The 22,519-nt window shown below is 44.7% G+C and overlaps 1 protein-coding gene across 2 annotated transcripts in view; it reads left to right on the forward strand.

Moving 5' to 3' along the window:
• Positions 1-22,519, forward strand: part of PSMF1 (proteasome inhibitor subunit 1) — a 1,027,177-nt gene that overhangs the window by 132,991 nt on the left and 871,667 nt on the right. For both annotated transcript variants that reach the window (XM_044090428.1, XM_044090427.1), the window contains exon 3: positions 1,763-1,845. In XM_044090428.1, the coding sequence (XP_043946363.1) occupies positions 1,763-1,845 (83 nt within the window). The remainder of the gene's footprint in view (positions 1-1,762; positions 1,846-22,519) is intronic.

Here is a 22,519-nt window from a genome sequence, read left to right on the forward strand (position 1 = left end):
TTTTTTTTATTTTATATGTATTTTTTTTTTTTTTGTATATATGTATATGTGTGTGTATATATATGTGTGTGTGTGTGTGTGTGTGTGTAATGTTTATGTTCATATGTAGTATTTGTTACATATATTTTATGTATATATTGTAATATAGAGAAGACTGTGTATTATAGTAACCTGGGAAAGAGGAATATGATGTGGGAGTAACCATTTTATTTCTCTGAGGGCTAGGCAGTGGTGTGTTTTTATTGTTATGGTTTACTGCAAATTTAGTTGTTTTATTATAGCATTGCTCAAGTTTGGACAGTTGTGAGATCAGTTGTGATACATGGTGGTTGAATTTCAACTGTCTGTCTCTTATGACACCCAGTAATTTTATGTGGTTTACTTGTTCTTTTGTGGTGGTATTGGCAGAGATTATAGTGAAGAGTGTTGTTCTGATAAAGTTGTAATTTGGGGTAAAGATGAGTAATTTACTTTAGGTTTTAATAGTTGCTGTCAATTAATTAGCCATGTTTCAGTTGATAAGAAGTATTGTGTAAGGTCTTGAAGTTCACAGAGAGATTAAATTAGGATTGAGGCATTGCCTTATTGAGCTAAGGTAACTTTTTACATTAGTGTAGAGGTGATTTATGAATATTTTGAAATGTATGGGGCCCTAGTATAGATCTTTGTGGGACATCAGTAGTTACTGGCAATAAGGTGGAGACTTCATTTTTCCTTTTCACTGCTTGTGCTCTGTTTGAGAGATAAATATGGAAGCATTCCTTTATTTTGTCTTAGGCTCTGGGTTAGGGCTGGTACAGGCAGCATCCTTTTTGCCATGTTACAGATGTGGAACATGGATGATATTTAGTTCGCTGATCTTTACTAAGCATGGTAAAGGAGGAGGTAATACGAATGAGAAGGATGGCATGAGTTACACTTTGTTAAAGCACTTTAGGCTTGAATGGACCCGAGTCCAGAGGGATACTTGAATGCTGCATTTGAGACTTTTAAAGTGGGAAGTAAGTAGTCTGAGAGAAAGGTAGGCCAGCTGCTCTGATGTCTGTACTAATAAGGTACCAGGGACTGTCCTGCTTTGAGGTACATACTTTTATCTCCGTATGTGTCATTGGCACAGGTCTGTGTTTGGTTGGGCTCCAACGGACACAACTAATAATCTGTTTGATTACGCCATGGGGTTATAGTATAGACATATACTGCATGTGAAATCCTGTCTTTGTGTATGTTTTTTTTATTTTGTATGTGACTTTACAACTATGGAAGCCAAAAAATTATGCAAGTCAACTGTTTTATTTTCAAATTATGTCATTTTCACAAATGGCAAAGTGTTGTAGAAGTTGTGCATTTTTTTTTCTGCATGCCTTTTTAAAGAATATGCTTCAACAGTGGTGACTGAACACTGGATGTTTAGAGGATAATTAAAAAAAATGCAAATAGGAGTACGATACAGATGAGAAATCCTGCCTGTTGTCTGTGATAGATTTTGCTTATTTCCTATAAGACACGTGTAAGATAAAGTGAAGTGCAGATGTTCCTAATAGTGACCTTGTGAGAAGGGCCGAGTAGTGATACTGGTTTTTGCTTATTTACTTGAATGGTAGCTTGCTCTAGATTTTCCTTAAAATGAGGTGCTGTTTTATATGATCAGCGTGCTTATAAAATGACGATTAAAATGAATGAGCTGAAAATGGTGATTATGTACTTTTTTATTTCTAATTTTTAATTCCCAATAGCGATGCCATTTCATTTTGTTTATTTGTAGAATCCTGAGACGGAGCAGGTAGCTGACCTAACGGTGAACATAAGTGATTACATTGATTCGGACAACCTCCATGATTTCAGCAGGTACCTTTTTAAGTCATCATTGTTACCCAATGGGTTACCAACTTAAAAGGGATATATACAGCTTTCCAAAAGAAGAGAGAGAACCACTAATAGAATGAACCTACTGCTATATGAATTAGTTGACTTACAGGCTTGAAATAAATTTATGCTGAAGAATATATATAACCGAATTATCACTGGCAGGCTTTTATTTAATTTTCTTTAATATATAGTTTACTAACTAAAGAGCAAATGGAACACGCACCATGTGCATCTTTGAAAGTCATGGATCTGATGTTATCCATTTCATTATTCCTCACAAGTGTGTCTCAGATCCGGACTCTGATCCAACCGGCACAAGTCTCCAAGCAAGATCTAAGGCTGGAGCTCCTCCCTCTTCCATAATCCCTCATCACCGGAAGCTCCCCAAATCTTGTTTGCCGCTTTGTCGCTCAGGCAAGGTTCTTTTGCTCAAGCAAGTATGACAAGCATTTATAAGGTTCAAATCCTAAAACAGTAAAGCAGATGGTCTGTTCACCCCCATCTTCTGAGGAATCTGTTTGTTTTATGAAGGCATTCGGGTGAGGGCCATCTATGTCCTGAGTGACCCCCCCCCCCTTGCAGTTGAACTTGTTGATTTAATCTCCCATAGGGCTTGGAAGGAACTGGACACCATGGAGCCCATAGCCAAAAAGACAGACAAATTTATGAGCCCACCTATATACTGCACACACTGGTGTAAGGGCATCCCAGTTGATGCCACTGCGGTTACTGCTGCTACCAAGAAGGAGCTTGCCAAGCAGAGCTCCATGGAACTTCTCCCAAACAGGGAGTCTCAGGTGATTGACCGTTTAGGCAGGCAGGTCTATGCCACGGCCCCTTTTGGCTTGCGGGCATTGAAATAGGCACATTTTGCCTGCGTCCAGAGTGATTTGGACAAAGAACTGACCATCTCTCTCTCTGGGTTATTGCCAGCTGAGGATCTCAAGAAGCCCCCCCCCCAGCTGTTGACCTTCGCTTCAATCTCCAATTCCTCAATGAGTCTAATCTCCAACGCCACAGAGGGAACCTCTCGAGTGGCTGGTTCAAGCATAACCATGAGGTAACACGCCTGGATGTGCCTTTGTAGAGCCCTTTAAGGTGTCTTTTACAAATGCCCCCTTCGATGGCTCCACACTGTTTGGACCTTCTGTCAAAGATACTTTAACCAGCAGCGAGCAGGAGGGCAAGACCCTGTCGCCGGTCGGGATAAAATTTTCCACTCCACAACGGCCAAGAACCAGCAGGAAGGGAAGAAGCTTTGGTTTCGTAAGTCACAGGGTGCCTTCCAGGATGCTCCAGATGATTCATCTTCCATGGGTAGGGGAAGAGGTTTCAACAGGCGCTGCCCCAGAGAGAGAGGTGGGTACGCAGAATCAAGGTAACAGAAAACCCATTTCTAAAAAGCCCTTTCAGCTCTCCTAAAGCACTGCTGGACCTTCCTGCCATGGAGGCATTTGGAGGGTTGCTTTGCTCTGCTCTGCACCCTCAGGACTTGGCTTCAATCACAGACTGTCAGTGGGTGTTCAAGGTCATATCCAGGAGTTATTCCATTCCCCTTCGACCTCTGGGTCCCCGCATGTCCCACCCAATCAGAGAGAGGCAGCCTGGATAGAAGTCCAAAAGCTTCTTAGTAAAAAGAGCCATCCAAAAGGTCACAGTAGGACAACGAGGATCTTCTGGCATTGAGAAGAACCTAGGCTTCACTGCCTGCTTGTCAGACACTTTTTTTTTTTTCTGTAGAGATCTGAACAAAGCTTCAAGCTGTTGGATTCTTCCCTCCCCGATCCACAAGAAGAAAATGTTGTACCATATATCCTTCTATACACATATTCTTCTATTTTTCTATACCAGAGTCTTCAGTCTTAAAGACAGCTTTCTCTTCACCTCCGCCACCCATGAGTGACTCTGCTGTGGCCATTTGAGGTACTTCAGACCACGCATTGCTTTCTGTTGGTCCTTCTGGTGTTGCTCCTAAGCTTCTAAGGACCAAGAGATGGGCACATCCTTTGTGGCTGTTTGGCTGTCCATTTTGAACAAGGGAGAACCACACTTGTCAGTATCTGAGGAGGGAGCAGTTTATGCTCTACTGTTAAGCTGCTCTGAGGAGTTTAATTTTTGGGGAAGAGAGCAGATCTCATTTGCTGCCAGTGTTCCTTTGGAGATCGCCACCACTGGTAAACTAAATTCTCCTCCTCAGAGTTGTTGTACCGCTGTCTTTCAATGATAATACTCCTCCTTCCTCTTCTTTCAGTCTTTATAAAGGACAGTTTTTTCTCGGAACTTCTTTTCCTTTTTGTCTCAGTGTTCTGCTGTTGCCCATTCTTTCCCCGTTTAAAATTAAACAACTTTTTTTTCCCTTTTTTTAAGCACTAAATACAGCTGGATGTAGATAGTACTGGATATTGATTTAAGTGTGTGTTGTAGTTTCAGATATGTAGAGCGTTATCTTTAGTGTTACTTGCGGTTCAAATGCGTCTTGTAATTCCACATTGAAATAAGATTTGAGTATCAGACCTTTTACGGTTGGATGTTCTTCATATGGATCACTGCTACAGTAGCCTAAGCTATATGGGTTATATTCTGCTAAGGATGGAGCAGCTTGCCAGCTTCCAAAGCTTTAGGGCATCCTCCTTGCACCAGAACTGTTGGTCAGCTTAAACTGAGCTAACTAGAAGACAGGTTTAGGCACCATGACCTTCAGAGAGATAAGTTCCCTTTGGTGGGGGGGGGGGGGACCTTCCACTTTACTACAGAAACTTTATTTTTCTGTAAAATTAATTAGTTTTAAAGCTGGGAAATATGCTTTTAATGACCGTTATGAAACTTTTATTTATTTTTAAATGGGAGCATCACTTCTTTTACTTTTTGTTGTAAAAAGTTGTTAAAAATAGTTTTAAACTTCTTTTTTGTAGGGGAATTAAATTTATTTAATTTCCTTCTGGTGCCTGGCGTAAGTTTTTTAAAAGTGCTTTCGCTGTATTTTTACAGAGAAAACCTTAACATGTGAAGTTGTTCAATCTCACCGTCCATTATTCACTGATGGGTTCACTGACACAGCCGACTAGCAAGCTCAAAGTTTTCCAGTAGCACGAGACCCAACCCCTTATCCCACAATGCACTGCTGGAATTGCCTCAGATCTAGTTTGCCGCGGCACGGATCTCTTGGTTTCCAGCATTGCTGGAGACTATTGTGGGAATTTTCAACTTTTGTTTTTCCATTGCATTTTTATATCTTTCTACTATTATAATTGTATAGTATTATCTAGTTTAGCAGATTGTTTTTCTGTTTTTCCCCCTTTTCCCAGTAAATCTTTACTGATTGCCTTCGGCCTGTTGGCCTTGGGCTTTTTTTCTTACAGCTTGTTAGGTTAGAGTTGCCCTTTTGGTCTTGTTGATATTGGATTACTCTTGTTACTAGTTGCCTTTTTGGGCCGTTTGTGCTTTTTTTTTTGCATGCTGTTTGTAGTTAATTAGATTTCTCTGAACTTTAAACAATTTTATATAGTTAAATAGTGTTTTTTTGATCTTGTGAATTGTTTTTCAGGTAGTCCGTTACTATGTCTGAAGAAAAGGAAAAGCATCCTAAGTCTGGGTTCAAAAAGTGCCCAGACTGCGGACAAAAGATGTCCGTTATGGATGCCCATGTGCAGTGTGTGTATTGTTTAGGTGAGGTGCACCTGCAGGAGTCATGTAGTATTTGCCACTCCTTTTCTACTCGAGTGCTTGCAGAAAGGAAGAGGAAGTTAATTGACAGGGGTATTATCAAACACCCTTTCTCAGAGGCATTGTCTGACCAGGATGAGGCCAGCCAAATCATTCAAATCTTCCTCAGAATCCAGGGCAAAGAAAGGGAAAAAGTTGGAAAGTGTGACTTCGGCTCCACTGACTTCGGAGCCGACAGTCTGTTCTTTCGGACCTGGGACACTGCTCTGGAACCGGTTTCCAAAAAACCTCCCTCTCTACTGCTCCAGTCGGCTCCATCTATTCACTCCTCCAGGTCTTCGGTCAGACTGTCCAATCTGGATATGGACCGGCTGGTTCAGAAACTCTTAAAGGCACCAGGCCTAGCTAAATTGCAGTCGGCTCAGACCCAACCGTCGGAGCCGAAGACCATTACTCCTGAATTGTCTGCTCCTCCTTTGAGCCATACCGGACCTTCGGAGCCAGAGGAGGCCGACCTGATGATTGTGGATCCCTTGGAGCCGACACCTGCTCCAGTGTCGTTGGCTCCATCTGCTTGGACGTCATCGGCGCCAACCGGGGGACTCTTAAGAGCCGACACTCTCTGGTCGGGACCAGGGAGGATAGTTGCACCGACTTGTCGGTGCCTCTCGGGGCTTCTGCTCAGGTGAGCTCGGCTCCTACCTTGGGCTCGGAGCCCACGGCTTCAGTGCGAGAGGGGATCGCGGCTCCTCCTGATCCATCAACTCCTTCTCATCGGAACTGTGGTGCATTCGAAGCCATGAGACGAGTGTTGTCTCCTAAGACTTCCTCATCTCAAGGTCTGGCCTCTTCCTCTCCTAAAGTGCCTGTGTCAGTTTGTTTCCTCCGGTCATCCCAAGCGTAGAGACCCAGAGCCTCAGGTAGCCCCACAGGGTGCTCCCTGCTCTTCTGAGACCTCTCCAGAAGTTCCCCCTGAAGAAGTCCCCAGGAAGAGATTATGCAAGAGGAGGCATTTGGACTCCCCACAGGAGTCTCTTAACATCAGACACCAACTTGGATGAATCAGAAGGGTCCCCTAGATCCCCCTCTGAGGACATCTCCTTTGTGTGGATTCCTGAAATTCTTAGGCAGAGGTGTGATTGGCAGTCCAAGAGCCCTACTGAGGACAAGTCGGTTCTCCTGAAGGCGTTTGGGTCTCAACCTTCCACCTCTTGGGTGTCTCCGCCCTACGATGACCTAATGGATCTGGTCTCTCGTAGGGCGTGGGAGTCACCAGAATCTATGGAACCTGCCCCTAGGAGGCCTAATAAGTTTATTTCTGCCATCATAGACAAGTCCTTTTTGACCAAGGGAGTCCCTGTTGATGCCATGGTGGTGGCGGCAGCCTCCAAAAAGGAAATGTCTGAGACTTCCTAGTCTATCCATCCTCCTAACAGAGAATCTAGGATCATGGATAGATATGGGAAATGCATGTTTAGTTCAGTGACTTTTTCACTCTGATCACTGAACTACTTGACCCATTGTACGAGACTGCAGAGAGATCTCCTTAAGGAGTTGGGAGATACTTTTCAGGGTGTTGTAGCTACGAGTTTATCCGACAAAGTTGCTACCCAGCTTGAAAAGCCTTAATTCAATAGTTAACTCGTCCATGCGTCTCGTATCTTACGCAGCTAATGGTTTGAGTAGAGCTGCAGGTTACAGGAATTGCTCTTCGTAGGTATGCCTGGATGCGACTCTGTTCCTTCGCGGAACCATTCACGTATTCCTTTATGAATACCCTGTTTGACGGCTCATCCTTGTTTGGGCCAAAGGTGAAGGAGACTTTGACCAGGTGTGAACTCTGTCTGCCGTCGGAGTCTGTTTTTCCACACCCACTCGACCCTTTCCTAAAGGTCAGAGGGGAGGAAAGATGTGGTTCCAGAAAGCCCAAGGAGCCTTTTAAGACACATGTGGAGAACCCCCCCTCCAGAGGTAGAGGAGGGGTTACAATGGAAGACGCCGCCCTCGCGGCAGAGGGGGTCTGCACCACCAGGGTGACAGAGATCACTTCTCTGGTCAGTCCTACCAGTGCTCCTGAAGGGAGGCCCGGCTGTCCTACTTTGGAGACAGTTGGAGGTCGCTTGTCATTGTACCCAGAAGCCTGGCTAGATATAACAAATGACAGTTGGGTACAAAGTATCATTTCCAGAGGATATTTCATACCGTTCTCCACCCAGCCCCTCCCTGTCAAAAAAATCCCGGACATTCCACCCAGTCACAGGGAACAAGCAACAATAGAGGTACGCCGATTGCTAGAAAAAAAAGTCATCCAGCCAGTTCCGGCAGACCAAACATGATTTGGAATTTACTCAAGATTCTTTTTGGTTCCAAAGAAAATGGGACTGGAGACCCATTTTGGATCTCAGCAGACTCAACCAATTTGTGAGGAAAGAGAAGTTCCGAATGGTCACGCTACAGTCCATACTTTCCTTTTTAGGGAAATACAATTGGATGTGCTCGATCAATCTTAAGGATATGTACTACCACATAAAGATGGCCAGACCATCCAGGGATCACCTGCGTTTCCGGCTGGGAGCCAATCATTATCAATACCGAGCTCTGCCCTTTGGTCTCACTACAGCCCCTAGAGTGTTCAACAAGTGCATGGCAGTAGTCACGGCTCACCTGAAGGATCTAGGATTCCAGGTGTTTCCGTACTTGGACGACTGGCTCCTTACCTCCACCACCAGGCATCAACTTCTTCAAGCGAGAGAGGCTACTCTGATATTCTGCAATCGGCTAGGCATTACAGTCAACTTCAAAAGTCTGCCTTGTTGCCATCGCAGCATATCGTTTTTATAGGGAGAGAATTAGACACGTCAACCTCCACTCTTCGTCTTCCACCAGAAAGGGTTTGTATTCTTCGCCAACACATCACGTCCTTGGTATCAAAGAACAGAGCACCAGCTGCAGAGGTATTGAAAGTACTAGGATTGATGGCAGCAGCAATCTTGGCAATCCCATTAGCAAGAATGCATATGAGGATCCTTCAATGGCTCCTATTCACGCAGTGGTCTTACCAAGAACTTCCAGTGAATCACATGATCCTGATAACCAATTCCTGCAAGAAGGATCTTCAGTGGTGGTTGACGTCTCTTCATGTCACAATAGGACGTCCCTTCATGCTACCCCCTCCAGTTGCCACTGTGACCACGGACGCTTCCCTGATAGGGTGGGCGGGGGCATTTTCAGGGAAAGACTGCCCAAGGCACATGGGACAGATCAAGAATCACATCTGCATATCAATGTCCTGGAGATGAGAGCAGTACTTTGTGTTGCAATAGTTTCAGGACTGTCTTCCTCTTGGGACAGTTGCAATACAGACAGACAACATGTCAGTGGTCTGGTACCTGAACAAACAATGCGGGACAAAGTCTTACCCCCTTTTCCGAGGAGCCCTCAGAGTATGGCAGTGGGCAGTGTCATCCCAGTGCTTTCTGTTAGCAACGCACATCCCAGGCAAATCCAACATCATACCGGACAAACTGAGCAGTGCAATTTTATTGCCCCACGAATATTCACTCAAACAAGAGATTGCGGACAGGATTTTCCACAAATGGGGCCAGCCTTCCTGCGACCTGTTTGCCAGTCACATCAACAACAAATGCAGAAGCTATTTTTGCCCTCATTCCTCCGCCAGGTCAGTCCCTGAGGGATGCTGTTGTCCACAATTGGCCCCCGGGTCTCCTCTACGCATTTCCCCCAATTCCTCTGATACTCAGATTTTTACTGAAAACAAAGTCATTGGGACTGACAATCATCCATGTTAAGTTGTCTATCTCGCCTTCATTCTTGCTGGATGGGTTCGGAGCCGACCTCGGCTCCGACTCGGCCACTCTAAAAGCTCGAGAGTTGGTTCCACCAGCTCGAGGCTCCCCTTATATCCCACAATGCTAGGCGAGAGTTACCTCAGATCTCGTTTGCCGCTACAGCTTCGAGGTTGGTTTTCTACCGGTTCCTGGTGAGTAACTTTTCTTGTTGAGATTAGTCTTTCAAAACCCCTTTATTTTTAATATATTTACTTAATTCCCTTAGTTTAGAGTAAATTTTATCCCTTCTAAAAATTTTTTTCCCTCAAGAACCTTAGGTTCTTCCCTTGGGCCTACAGGCCTTTCCTTCCCTAGTGGAGTGTGTGTGTTTTATTTTATTTTAAAATCCTAGTTACTGGTTTTTATTATATTTTAACTTGACAGGGTGTAACTAATGTGTACACCTGTTCAAAGACAAAAAAATGTCTAAAGAAGCAAAGGTCTCCGGATTCAAGAAGTGTGATGCGTGCTGTCAGAAAATGTCTCTGACAGGCGCTCACACTTCTTGTGTCTACTGTCTGGGGCCTTTGCACTTGCAGGACTCCTGTGCTGTGTGCCATGGCTTCAGCCCCAGGGTCCTGCAGGAAAGAAAGAATAAATTGATTCTCAGAGGCTTACTCAAGCCAGAGGATTCCCTGTCTGTTTCAACAGGGAAGCCCTCTAAGGCATCTAGGTCTTCGGCTCCGCAACTGAGCCGAGACCTAAGGTTTCTCAACCTCTGCCTTCATCGGCTCCGGCTGGAGCCGATAAGTCTCAGTCCACAGTTTCTGTGGCCCCTCGCTCGACGGAGCCGAGGTAGTAGTTCCGTGTCGGCTCCGGCCAGACCTTCGGAGCCGACAACTAGGAAGAGGTCCAGGTCACCATCTCTTGGCTCCGTTCATTCGGCTCCAGGATCTCCCCTGCTGTCTGAACGGGGCCAAAGATCTCACTCCTCTAGGTCATCGAGGCTGTCGGATCATGACCTTCAGAGGGTAGTGAGTCGACTACTTAAGTCCGAGGCACTGGCCCAGATGCTTCAGAGCCCGACTCATCAGTCGATGCCTGCCCCGGTCCATCAACATATTCCTCCTTCGACTCTCTTGAGCTCGGAGCCGGGTCGTGTCGGAACCGAGACTGTGATAGCGTCGGAGCCGATACAATTGTCTTCGGCTCCGTCGGCTCCGTTTTCTTCCTTGGAAGAATCTCGGCGCCGGACTTCCTCGTCGGCTCCGAGGGGTGAGTGGCATCGGACCCTTGTCCGACCCTCTCCCTCTCGGTGCTTGGCGCTGGTGAGTTCGGCTCCGACATCGGCCTCGAGCCATCACTGTCGGGTGCCGAGGGGTTCTTAGCTCGGGCGGGGACCTCTGGCTCTGCCTGACAGGGGTGCATTCGAGGTCATGCGGAGTGTGTTAGAGCCTGGCTCTACTCCACAGTCGGCTCCGTCCGCCCCTCCCTCTATGGTGCCTCAGGCTAAGTCGACTCACTCCCTCATCCCAGACCGCAGAGAGCCAGCTCCTCAGGAACCCCCTGTGGGAATTTCATCCTCTTCCGAGGCCTCTCCTGATTTGGCAGAAGAGCCCCCTCGGAAGAGGAAGTGTAAGAGGAAACACATTGACTCACCTGAGTCCATCACGTCAGACACAGATTTGGATGATTCTGAGGGTTCCCCCCGTTCCCCTTCTGAAGATGTCTCATTTGCAGACATTCTGGAGATCCTGAAACAGAGGGGAAATTGGCCAGCCCTCAACCCTTCGGAGGACGAATCTGTGTATCTTGAGGCGTTTGGCTCTCGTCCTTCCACCTCCTGGGTGTCCCCCCCCTTCGACTCCCTCATGCAGGTGGTTGCTAAGAAGGCATGGACGGCTCCTGATTCAGTGGACCCCACTCCCAGGAGACCCTCCAAGTTCATAACAGCTCCAGCAGACAAACAGTTTTTAACAAAAGGAGTTTCTGTGGATGCTATGGTGGTAGCTGCTGCCACTAAGAAGGAGCTAGCTGATCCTTCAGTACCTATCCATCCACCTAACAAGGAATCTAGGTCCATGGATAGGTACGGGAAGCGGATGTTCTCGTCAGCGACATTTACCATGCGTTCGCTGAACTACCTGTGCCATTTTACTCGTCTTCAAAGGGACTTGATCAAGGAAGCGAGTGAAATGTTAAAGGACCCTACAGCTGCGGGTTTCCAAGATAAGATGAACACGCAGCTGGCTACCCTTAATTCCATAACCAACTCCTCCATGCGCCTTCTTTCTTACGCGGCTGATGGAGCGAGCAGAGCCGCAGGGACAGGTGTGGCCTTACGTAGGCATGCCTGGATGCGGCTATGCAATTTGCGGACCCTTCAAGGCGTCTTTCACGAACTCCCGTTTGATGGATCATCCCTCTTTGGTCCTCAAGTGAAAGAAACCTTGACTAGGTGCGAGACTGATGGCAAGACCCTTTCTGCCGTCGGAGTCCGTTTTTCTACTCCTTCCAGGCCTTACCCCAAAGGCCAGAAAGGTGGAAAGATGTGGTTCCGTAAACAATCTCAAGGGACTTCGCCTGGCGCACAGAGTCGTTTTCCGCCAGAGGCAGAGGCGGGAATAACAATGGTAGACGTCGCCCTAGGGGCAGGGGGGGTCCGCAGAACCAGGGCAATCGGGAAGCCTTTCCTGACAAGCCCTTTCAGCATCCCTGAGGTGTTGCCCGACTGCCCATCTTCGGAGGCAGTCGGGAAGATTGTCACTGTACCCAGAAGCCTGGCTATCCCTGACTCAAGACAAATGGGTACAGTCCATCATTTCGAAGGCTATTCTATCCCCTTTCTTCGCTTTCCAAATCAGTCAAAAATCCCTTCCAGATGTTCCACTCGCTCAAAGGGATCTAGCAGTTTTGGAGATTTCAAAACTGCTTGCAAAAAGAGCAATTCAGCCAGTTCCAGCAGACCAGCAAGGATCCGGAATCTACTCAAGGTTCTTTTTAGTTCCAAAGAAAACAGGGGACTGGAGACCAATTTTGGATCTCAGTGTCTTGAACAAATCAGTCAAGAAAACAAGATTTCGGATGGTCACGCTGCAATCCATCCTTCCCCTTTTGGGCAAAGGAAACTGGATGTGCTCTATAGACCTTCGGGATGCGTACTATCACATAAAGATGAACAGACGCTCCAGAAGATTCCTCCGCTTCAGGCTGGGAACCAGTCATTTTCAGTTCAGGGCCCTGCCCTTTGGTCTCACCACTGCCCCCGGTGTTTACCAAATGCATGGCAGTGGTAGCTTCTCACCTGAGGCAACAAGGATTCCAGGTGTTTCCATATTTGGACGACTGGCTCCTCACAGCTCCCACCAAGCATCTCCTTCTGATGGCCAGAGATTACACTTTTCGCGTTTGTCAAAAGCTGGGTATTTCAATAAATTGCGAAAAGTCTGTTTTGTCGCCTTGTCGTACTATTACCTACATAGGCAAATCTAGATACAATAAACATGTCTGCAAGGCTAACACATCAGAGAATAACAGACATTCACAAATTGGTATCACTCCTTTTCAACAACAACAGAATCAAAGCCAGGTTAGTTCTAAAGGTGTTGGGAATTATGGCAGCGCCATACCTCTGCTTCCATTAGCCAGATACCACATGCGGATCCTTCAATGGATGCTCTTTACTCAATGGTCATACCAGGAACTTCCAATGTCTCACACCATTATGATCACGCAAGCGTGCAAAAGCATCTCATGTGGTGGATGTCTTCCCTCAGCTCTTGTCGGAAGACCCTTTGTTCCACCTCCTCCGGTTGCTACTCTGACAACGGATGCCTCCCTGATCGGGTGGGGGCATTATCAGGGCAGGACGGTCCAGGGCACATGGCAACCAAACGAATGCCACTTGCACATAAATGTTCTGGAGATGAGAGCAGTGCTTTTAGCGTTGCAAGCCCTTCAAGACTCTCTCCCCTTGGGAGCGATTGCAATCCAGACAGACAATATGTCTGTAGTGTGGTACATCAACAAACAAGGCGGAACCAGATCATACCCCTGTGTCGAGAAGCACTCAGACTGTGGCAATGGGCGATTTCTTCTCAGCGGTTTCTGATAGCAACGCACATCCCGGAAGTCCAATCAAATTGCGGACAAGTTGAGCAGAGCTATACTCATGCCTCACGAGTGGTCTCTGAAAGACTCTGTAGTCAGAGAAATTTTTCTCAAGTGGGGTCAGCCTTGCTGCGATCTTTTGCTACTCCCCAAAACAGCAAGTGCAGAGAATATTTCACTCTATTCCCTTTACCAGGCCAACCCAGCAGAGACGCTCTAGTCCAAGTTTGGCCCGGGACTTCTGTATGCATTTCCTCCTTTCCCACTGATCTCTCAAGTAATACAGAAAGCTATCGCTCAGAAGGCCTCATTGATCCTCATTGCTCCTTACTGGCCTCGACAAGTGTGGTTCCCCTTTCTACATCGTTTTCTCTTGAGCGACCGTGGAATCTGGACCTAGTTCCAGATCTTTTGATCCATCAGTCGGGTCAGTTTCATCGCTCCCTCCCCTCTCTGAACCTCACTGCTTGGTTCCTCCAGTTCCAACCTTAGCCAGGCTTCCTCAATTATCTCACTCTGTTAGAGATATTTTGATAGCTTCCCATAAATCTTCCACTCGAAAGATTTATTTGAGTAAGTGGAAACGCTTCACATATTGGGCTCAAGGAAAGGACATAGATCCTTTCACTGCTTCCATCCAACTAGTCCTCGATTTTCTAGCTGAACTCTTCCATGCAGGTTCATCTCCCTCTACACTTAAAGTTCAATTGGCAGCTATTTCTAACTTTCATGTGGGTATTTCTGAATCTGCCCTAATGTCCCACAAGCTCTGCAAAGCTTTTTGAAAGGAGTTTTTCTTCTCAGACCTCCTATAAGAAATCCTCCTTCTCCTTGGGACCTAAATTTAGTTCTTGCTTCTTTGATTCTTCCCCCTTTCGAACCTGCAGTCTCCTGTTCTTTAAAATTATTATCATGGAAAACTCTTTTTCTGGTAGCTATTACATCAGCTAGAAGAGTTTCAGAGCTTCAAGCACTCAGCTGTCGTCCTCCTTATCTTTTGTTTCATAAGGACAGAGTATCCTTACGAACTAACCCGTCCTTTTTGCCTAAAGTGGTCTCGACGTCAAATCTGAATCAAAGCATTGATCTACCGGTCTTTTTTCCAGAATATTCCAATAGGTCTGAACAAAAATTACACTGCCTGGATGTTCACCGTCAATTGAGGTACTACTTGGATAGAACTAAACAGTTCAGAAAATCTGATCAGCTGTTTGTCTCCTATGCGGAGAGCAGAAAGGGACTTTCAGTTTCAAAGGTATCATTATCCAGATGGCTAACATCTTTGATTTCCCTTGTATATGAAATTAGACATCAAAAGCTGCCTGATAAACCTAAGGCTCATTCCACCAGAGCTTTGGCTACTTCTTTAGCCTTCCAAGACAGACTGCCTATCGACACCATTTGTGCAGCGGCTACTTGGGCTACTCCTCACACTTTCATTTCTCATTATAAGTTGGATTTAGCTTCTAGGCATAGAGCTAACTTTGGTTCCACTGTTCTCAGGAGTCTGTTCCGTTAGGCCACCCGGGACAAGGTGCTAGGGACGCGGTCCCATCCAGCAAGAATGAAGCGAGATAGACAACTTAACATATAGAAGTTATGTTCTTACCATAACGTTCCATGTTAGTTGTCTTCTTCTCGCCTTCTTCTTGCGTCCCACCCTCCTTCCCCCTGGCCTGGACAGACCTAGAGGAGTTCTGATTGTGACCTCTCTTTCTACCACCTCTTTCTTAGACATATGCTATTATGCATATTTCCTGGTTCAGGATATAGGTCACCCTTCTTTCTTCCTGTTGTTAGAGGTGGATTCTGTTTTACAGTTATTCTGTTACTATTATAAGCTGGGGTTAGCTTACAAACGAGATCTGAGGTAACTCTCGCCTAGCATTGTGGGATATAAGGGGAGCCTCGAGCCGGTGGAACCAACTCTCGAGCTTTTAGAGTGGCCGAGTCGGAGCCGAGGTCGGCTCCGAACCCATCCAGCAAGAAGAAGGCGAGAAGAAGACAACTAACATGGAACGTTATGGTAAGAACATAACTTCTATTTATAGCCCCTCATTGGCCTTGGCAGATTTGGTTTCCGTTTCTTTACCATCACATTCTGGAAGACCCAGTTCCGGACTTATTGGCACATCCGTCAGGGGATCTTCATCCATCATTGCAGACACTGAAGCTAACCGCTTGGCTGCTCCAATTCCCCGCATAGCCAGACTTTATAATCTTTCCCATGACACTAGTCAAATTTTGTTGGCTTCCCATAAGCCTTCCACTAGAAAATTGTACCGTAGTAAGTGGAAGAGATTTTCCATTTGGGCTTCCTCCCATAATATTGACCTTTACCAAGCGCAATTATCTTCTATTTTACAATTTTTGACAGAAATTTTCAACAAAGGAGCAGCGGCTGCTACGGTGTGGGTACAACTAGCTGCTATATCTAATTTCCATGTAGGGATCGATGGATTGAATATTATGGCTCACCAATTGTCTAAAGCTTTTCTAAAAGGTTCCTTTCACATGAGGGAAGCCTCCAGTAAAGACTCCTTATTCTCCCTGGAATTTGAATTTTATGTTATCTCACATCATTCTTCCTCCTTTTGAGCCTACATCATCTTGTGAGCTAAAATTTCTATTGTGGAAAACTATCTTCCTAGTAGCCATCACTTCAGCCCGCAGAGTGTCAGAGCTCCAAGCCCTATCCAGCAAGCCCCCTTATATGGTCTTTCATGCTGACAGAGTATCTCTCAGGACAAACCCATCCTTTTTGCCTAAAGTATGTTCAGAGTTTAACATCAATCAAGTCATTGAATTGCCTGTTTTCTTCCCTAATCACACCAACAAATTGGAATATATGTTGCACAAACTCGATGTTCACAGACAACTTAGATTTTATTTAGACAGAATAAAAGAGATTAGGAAATCAGATCAGCTTTTTGAGTCTTTTTCTGAGGCCAGGAAAGGTAAACCAGTCACCAAAACAACTCTTAAGTGGCTGTCGGATTGTATTACTTACACCTATTCTTGTCATAACATGCCCTTGTCTAGTAAGGTGAAGGCTCATTGAACCAGAGCAGTTTCTAGCTTTTCAGCCTTTCAAGCCAAATTACCCCTGGACAACATCGGTGCGGCAGCCACATTAGTCTAAACCTCACACTTTTATAACTCACTACAAAGTGGATAAGGCCTCCAGGGACAGGGCTTCATTTGGTTCTACGGTCCTGAAGAGTGTACTTCCGTGAGCCACCCAAGGTTAGGATGCTACCCAGCAGTGAAGAATGAACGGTGAGATTGAACAACTTCACATAAAGAAGTTATGTACTCACCATAATGTTCCATGTGAGTTGTTCCATCTCGCCTTCATTCTCACGTCCCTCCCTCCTTCCCCCTCCTGGCTGGCAGTTGACCTGGAGGCTGTCTTCATCCTGGTTTCTCAATGTGTCTTCGTTCCTAGGCAGAATAATTAATTGCATCCCTATATGGTACACAGCAAACAAGATCTGAGGTAATTCCAGCAGTGCATTGTGGGATAAGGGGTTGGGTCTCGAGCTACTGGAAAACTTTGAGCCTGCTAGTCGGCCGTGTTGGAGCCGAGGATCGGCTCCAAACCCATTAGTGAAGAATGAAGGCGAGATGGAACAACTCACATGGAACGTTATGGTGAGTACATAACTTCTTTTTTTTACTGACTACTCCTGCCAGGCTTCCCAGGGAATTGGGCATCTTTTTTGTTTTACCCATGAAACAGCCTACGGGTTCTTCCTTCTTCCGGCCACAAAAAAGAAAATTATTAAGCAGCCTTCACCACCACAGCAAAGTTGCTAAAGTGCCTCAGCTGCAGATGGGTGACTATGCTGTGGCCAAATCCGGTTCCATGGACCACTCCTGTTTTTCTCTGTGTTGCCCCTGCAACCAGTATGAACCTGGAGTTAGCGACATCTTCTATGGCTTATCCTCTCAATATATAAAACCCAGTTAAATGAAATAAACCTCTCCATGTTACATTTTCATATTTGTCAAACCAAACCAACCACTAACCAAAAGCTATCATGCCACATTCTTAAGCTCTCCACCAGACCTCTGTGTGGTGACATACACTCCAATCCAGGATCCACAACACTCAACCATCCCTCCACTCCAACAGAGACTGCCACAGTTCATTGTAAATAGTAAATCTAAACTTCCTGAGTATTTGTAACAAAATCTCAGATTTTCATGCATGGATTGCTCACCATGAACCAGACATTATTGGCACCACTGAGACCTGGTTAAAACCCCATATAAAAGACACTGAATTTCCCTCTCCAGGCTTTCAAACAGTAAGATTAGAAGGGGCCTATAAAAAAGATAGCACTGCCCTTCTTTTTTCCAACACTCTCAGTTCCATTTTCTAACTCCATTCCACAGTTTGCTAAAGCAGAAATACTCATAACTTTCTTAAATATGAATAACAGCAAAAAAAACCTCTGCATTATAGCTCTCTACATATGCCGTGGGAACAGCGTACCCCCTTTGGTAGACATTCTAGCCCGGATTTTTTCCAGTATTAAAAAAGCAAGACCATCATACTTGGTGACATAAATATAACTGGCTAGAACTCAACTCTCACCACCCATCCGCAAACATTAATCTTTTCAACTTCACTCAGCTTATTGATTCCCCCACCAAACCTAACAAAGGCAATGACAACAGATCCATCTTATACTGGATTCTGGTTACAAACCCTAACAAAATCTCTTGACCCAGAACACTCCCAAACACCCTGAGTGACCGTCTCCCAGTCTTCATCAACTGCACTTCCTTCACCAGTTAAAGCCAACATCAATACAAACAAACAAAAAATCTGACCTCATTCAATACTGTTACATTCAACTATATCCTAAAAACAACTGATTAGAACTTACTAAAAACCCTCCCTCTAGCCAGAGCGGTTGATTACGTCAACACCATCTTCATGAATATTCTAAATAACTTCAAACCCCTCCAAGTACATAGGGTCAAAAATAACCATGCCCCTTGGCTGTCCAAGGCTAACTTGACTTGTCATGCATGCCAGAGGCAAAATATGGAAGTCATGGCAAGCACATCGAACCTCCCCCCCCCTCCCCCGAGCTACTGAAATTCAAACAACTATGCAAACAAGTAAAAAAGTTAGTCAACAAAAAAAAAAAAAAGAACACTACCTAAAACTTCAGTCCAACCACAAGTAGAACCCAAAAAAATTCTGGAACTCCAACCACAAGCAGAACCCAAAGAAATTCTGGAACTCCATTACCTCATTACTTAACCTAGGCAAAAAAAAAAACCCTGCCCTCACCCAGACAAAATCACCTGAAGACATAGCCTCCCTTTTTAATACCTTCTGTATCAATTCCATAGCCGATCTCACTTCAGAATTTTCTTACTCTGCATGCCACACACCCACCTGTGGAACTCCCACTCACCCCCCCTCCCCTACTCTAACCCAACACCCAGAAAAGCCCAATGCCCACTCATCCTCTACCTTTACTCTAAAACCTATCCTATTCACAACCATAAACTACTACTAAAGCTAAAACCTTGCTCTAATGCCCCTGATGGCATCCCTCAGAATTTCTCAAAATCGTTACTGACAGTATCACCTTTCCCAGAAGCATACTTATCAATAGATCCATTTTTGAGTCCTGTGTTCCCAAAAGCTAAAAAAAGGCATTCATCCTCCCTCTCCATAAAGGTGGCAACAGTACTGACCTCACTAACTTGCTATTCTTTTTCCAATCTCCAAAATCCTAGAAGAATGCATCAATATTCAACCGCCCCATTATCTTCTTGACAATCATATACTTTTACCCTCACATCATGGCTTCAGGCCAGGCCATAGTACAACTGCCCTTCTCTCCTTTATGGGCACAGTCAATAAGAGCTCGCGATGCTGGCAAAATAGTCTCCAGTTTTGTGTATCAAACTGTTAATTTCTTGTATTGTGGGGCTTTTCTCCCCGAGCCTCCACTGAAAATGGTTCTCTATGGACCAGTGGACTTTCCTGGTAAACAAAATGCAAATAAATAAATTAGCACCCTTGTCTGGCAAGGGAGAGCCACTCTTATCGGTCCTGGGAGAAGAGGCAGTGAGTGCCACTTTCCCTAGCCAAAAAACTGTGACAAGCCAGAGGGAGTTCTTTTTTCCTTTTGGTAGATTTGGGGGGGTGTATTCTTCTGCAACACTTTTTTTTAGAATTCGGAAATGTCATCCTTATGTGTTGAAGGTCATGCTTGCCTCTAGCATGGATATGAGCAGTGTGTTATCTGTTTTGTCTTCTGAGGAGAAATCTGCTTTGCCTAACTTGGTTGTTTCTGTGTCTGAAGTGGATGCCCAAATTTTTTTTTTCAAATATGCACATGATTCTGCTGATGACACTGGAATTATGTTGAGGGTTGAGTGGCTGCGTTTTCAAAAAAACTCTCAGAGGATGTCAGAAATGAAATTTTGAATTCTTGCTTGGAGAGAGATTTATTTTTGGACCATCTGATCCAGAAGTCCTTGTTAAGTGTAGTGAGAGAGATGTCTGACTCCTGAGATCCCTATTTTTTATCCTTCATTTTTTAAGATGGCCAAGAAGTTTAATGCCCCCTTACTACCTTCTTTTAAAGGCAAATTGAAGTAACGCAATAAGGTGCTGGCAAGCAGACATTTAAAAAGCTATGTCATGGAGTTATTAAAAACTAACTAGTATAATCTCAGGAGGAATGACTTCCGCCTCCCACCCATACAAACCCTCAATCCATCAAGTTACTTTTAGTAGTGGGAGTCTCTTCCCTCCTTTTTGAAGGATTCTCCATCACTCACCAGACTCTACTCTTCTTTTCCCCTGTTGTCATGGGGCATTGGCTATCTCAGAGGGTGTTAGAAGCTCTCTCTCCTCTTCATTTAGGAGAAGGGCTTTATTTAAAAATGCTTGTGATACCAACTGCCTCTGGTAGGCAAATTCCATCTAATGATAGGCGTACTTGTTGTCTTTCTGCCTATGATCAGATCATAACACTAAGGACTGCTCTGTTTGTCTGGCATTTGTTCTGAAGACCCTCAGAAGTGGTCCGTCGTCTTTAAAAGTCTATTTAGAAAGTAAGCACTTTACTAGTTGTAGAGTAAGCTGCTATGCAGCCAGAAGCTCCCAACTTGGGCATATTATTGTTGCCGAAAAAGAAAACCAACAAACAGAAAAGCCACCTTGTCCACTTCCTTCTCCAGGTCCAAGTCAGACATCTCTGTTGATGCTGTCGATAAATCCACAGACAGTCAGATCTCTGGGCCAGTCCCAGTTGTTATAACCTTTTTGGACGTTTACATGAAGCAGCCTTTTGGCACGTTCCATCTGACCAGTCAAACACCCATTGAATTACAAGAAGGGAACCTATTCTTGTGAAGTCTGCGGCGCCAGTCCATGTTCCTGAGATATTAATGAACAAAAATGTCCCTGGTTCTCTTATGGAGATATGCCTTGGGTCCAGCCTTTCAGTTATGATTTCTTTAGAAACCCCAAAAAAGAAAAAATACAAGACAAAAATGCTATCCATCTCCTGCTACACCTGCTCCCAGTGTTTCTCAGTAGAAATGGCAGGACTTTTCTTAGAGGCTCTTTAAAGCCTCTAGAATTTTTTTGCCTTTACACCCTCCACCCCTTTGAAGAAAAAGAGGGGCCACTATCTCTGGGAAAGAGTGTTTATCTAAACCAGATTTTGAATGTTTGAATTTATTCTTTTTTCATTATACTCCCCTTTTGGTTATGACTTTGAAGCCAAAGGCACATTATCCTTAGACTCTGTCTAAAAAGAACTCTCTTTAGGGAACACCATTCAAAAGACGGTGCAAGATCTTAATTGGAAGGGGAAAACACCCCTCTGAATTTCAAAAGTGGTAAACATATGGAAGTTCCCAAACCCTCTGCTGTCCCTTCTGTATTAAAAGCTTTGGATGATCCTTTGCAAAAAAGGTTTTCTGAGCTACAAGCCCTTGTGTCTATTCCACCTTTTCTAGTTTTCCACGATTTCCATAACCAACTTTGCCCTTTATGCCCAGGTTGGTTACGGAAATGTCTCTGAATTAGTTTATTCGTCTTCATGCATTTTTTTCCTAATCCTTAAAATAAAGGTTGGTGAATCCTTCATTTGCTAGATGTACTTGGACAGTTATGATTTAATTTGTACAGGACCTAAGAGATTAGAAAATATGATCTTTTTAAACATAAAAAGCAAGATCTTCCAGTATCCAAACAGATAATTTCCAGATGGATTTCTCTTGCCATTTCCTTTTGTTACTCTTCCCATGGTAAATCCCTCCAAGGTGATGGTACAGCTCATTCTACAAGAACTGTACTGCATTCATATCAGTCTTGGAGGCAACTGCTTTCTTTTCCATTCACGTCTTTAACAAGTGTTGCAAAACTGATGCCTTTCCTAGAGCCAGCAGGGTTTGCTAGAAACATACTTCAAGGGTTAACTAACTTCAGTTCTGTTTCTCTTGCCCCTGCCAGTCTACCTAAAAGTTAAGAAGTCATTCCATCGCTGTCCTGCCAGTCTACCTAAAAGTTAAGGAATCATTCCATTGCTGTCCTGCCAGTCTACCTAAAAGTTAAGGAATCATTCAATTGCTCTGCATTACTACAACTGCGATTGAATGTTGAAAGTAGCGTAGATGCTTAAGAACTTAACAGTAGATATTCGGATGGATCACTGTTGCAGTATTTGCACCCTCCTTTGTTCTCCTTTTTTACTCTTCTCTTCATTTTTCACTTTAGTTTCGAGGTGGAACCTGTTTTCGTGTATCCCTCACCCTCTGTATATTTTACCCTTGTCTCTTCTCACCATAGCAAGCCTTAGTGCCAGTCTAGGCCAAGAATGCTTTGAGGACTTTCATACTCTTACATCCCTGAAGTACTCGCATGTATTCCTCATGCCTATATCTAAGGTAGATGTGTGGAGGTTGAGGAAGGAACACCAAAGCTTTGGTATACTGACTGGACATATGGTACCCTAGGCAGGATACATCTGGTCAGCATTGCTGAAAAAGTGATTTGTTTGAACATCTACTGTTATGGTAAGTTCTTGCACAGCTGTACTATT

The sequence above is a fragment of the Protopterus annectens genome, chromosome 12.part0, assembly GCF_019279795.1.
Source record: "Protopterus annectens isolate FY-2018-M chromosome 12.part0, PAN1.0, whole genome shotgun sequence".
Classification (NCBI taxonomy): Eukaryota; Metazoa; Chordata; order Ceratodontiformes; family Protopteridae; genus Protopterus; species Protopterus annectens.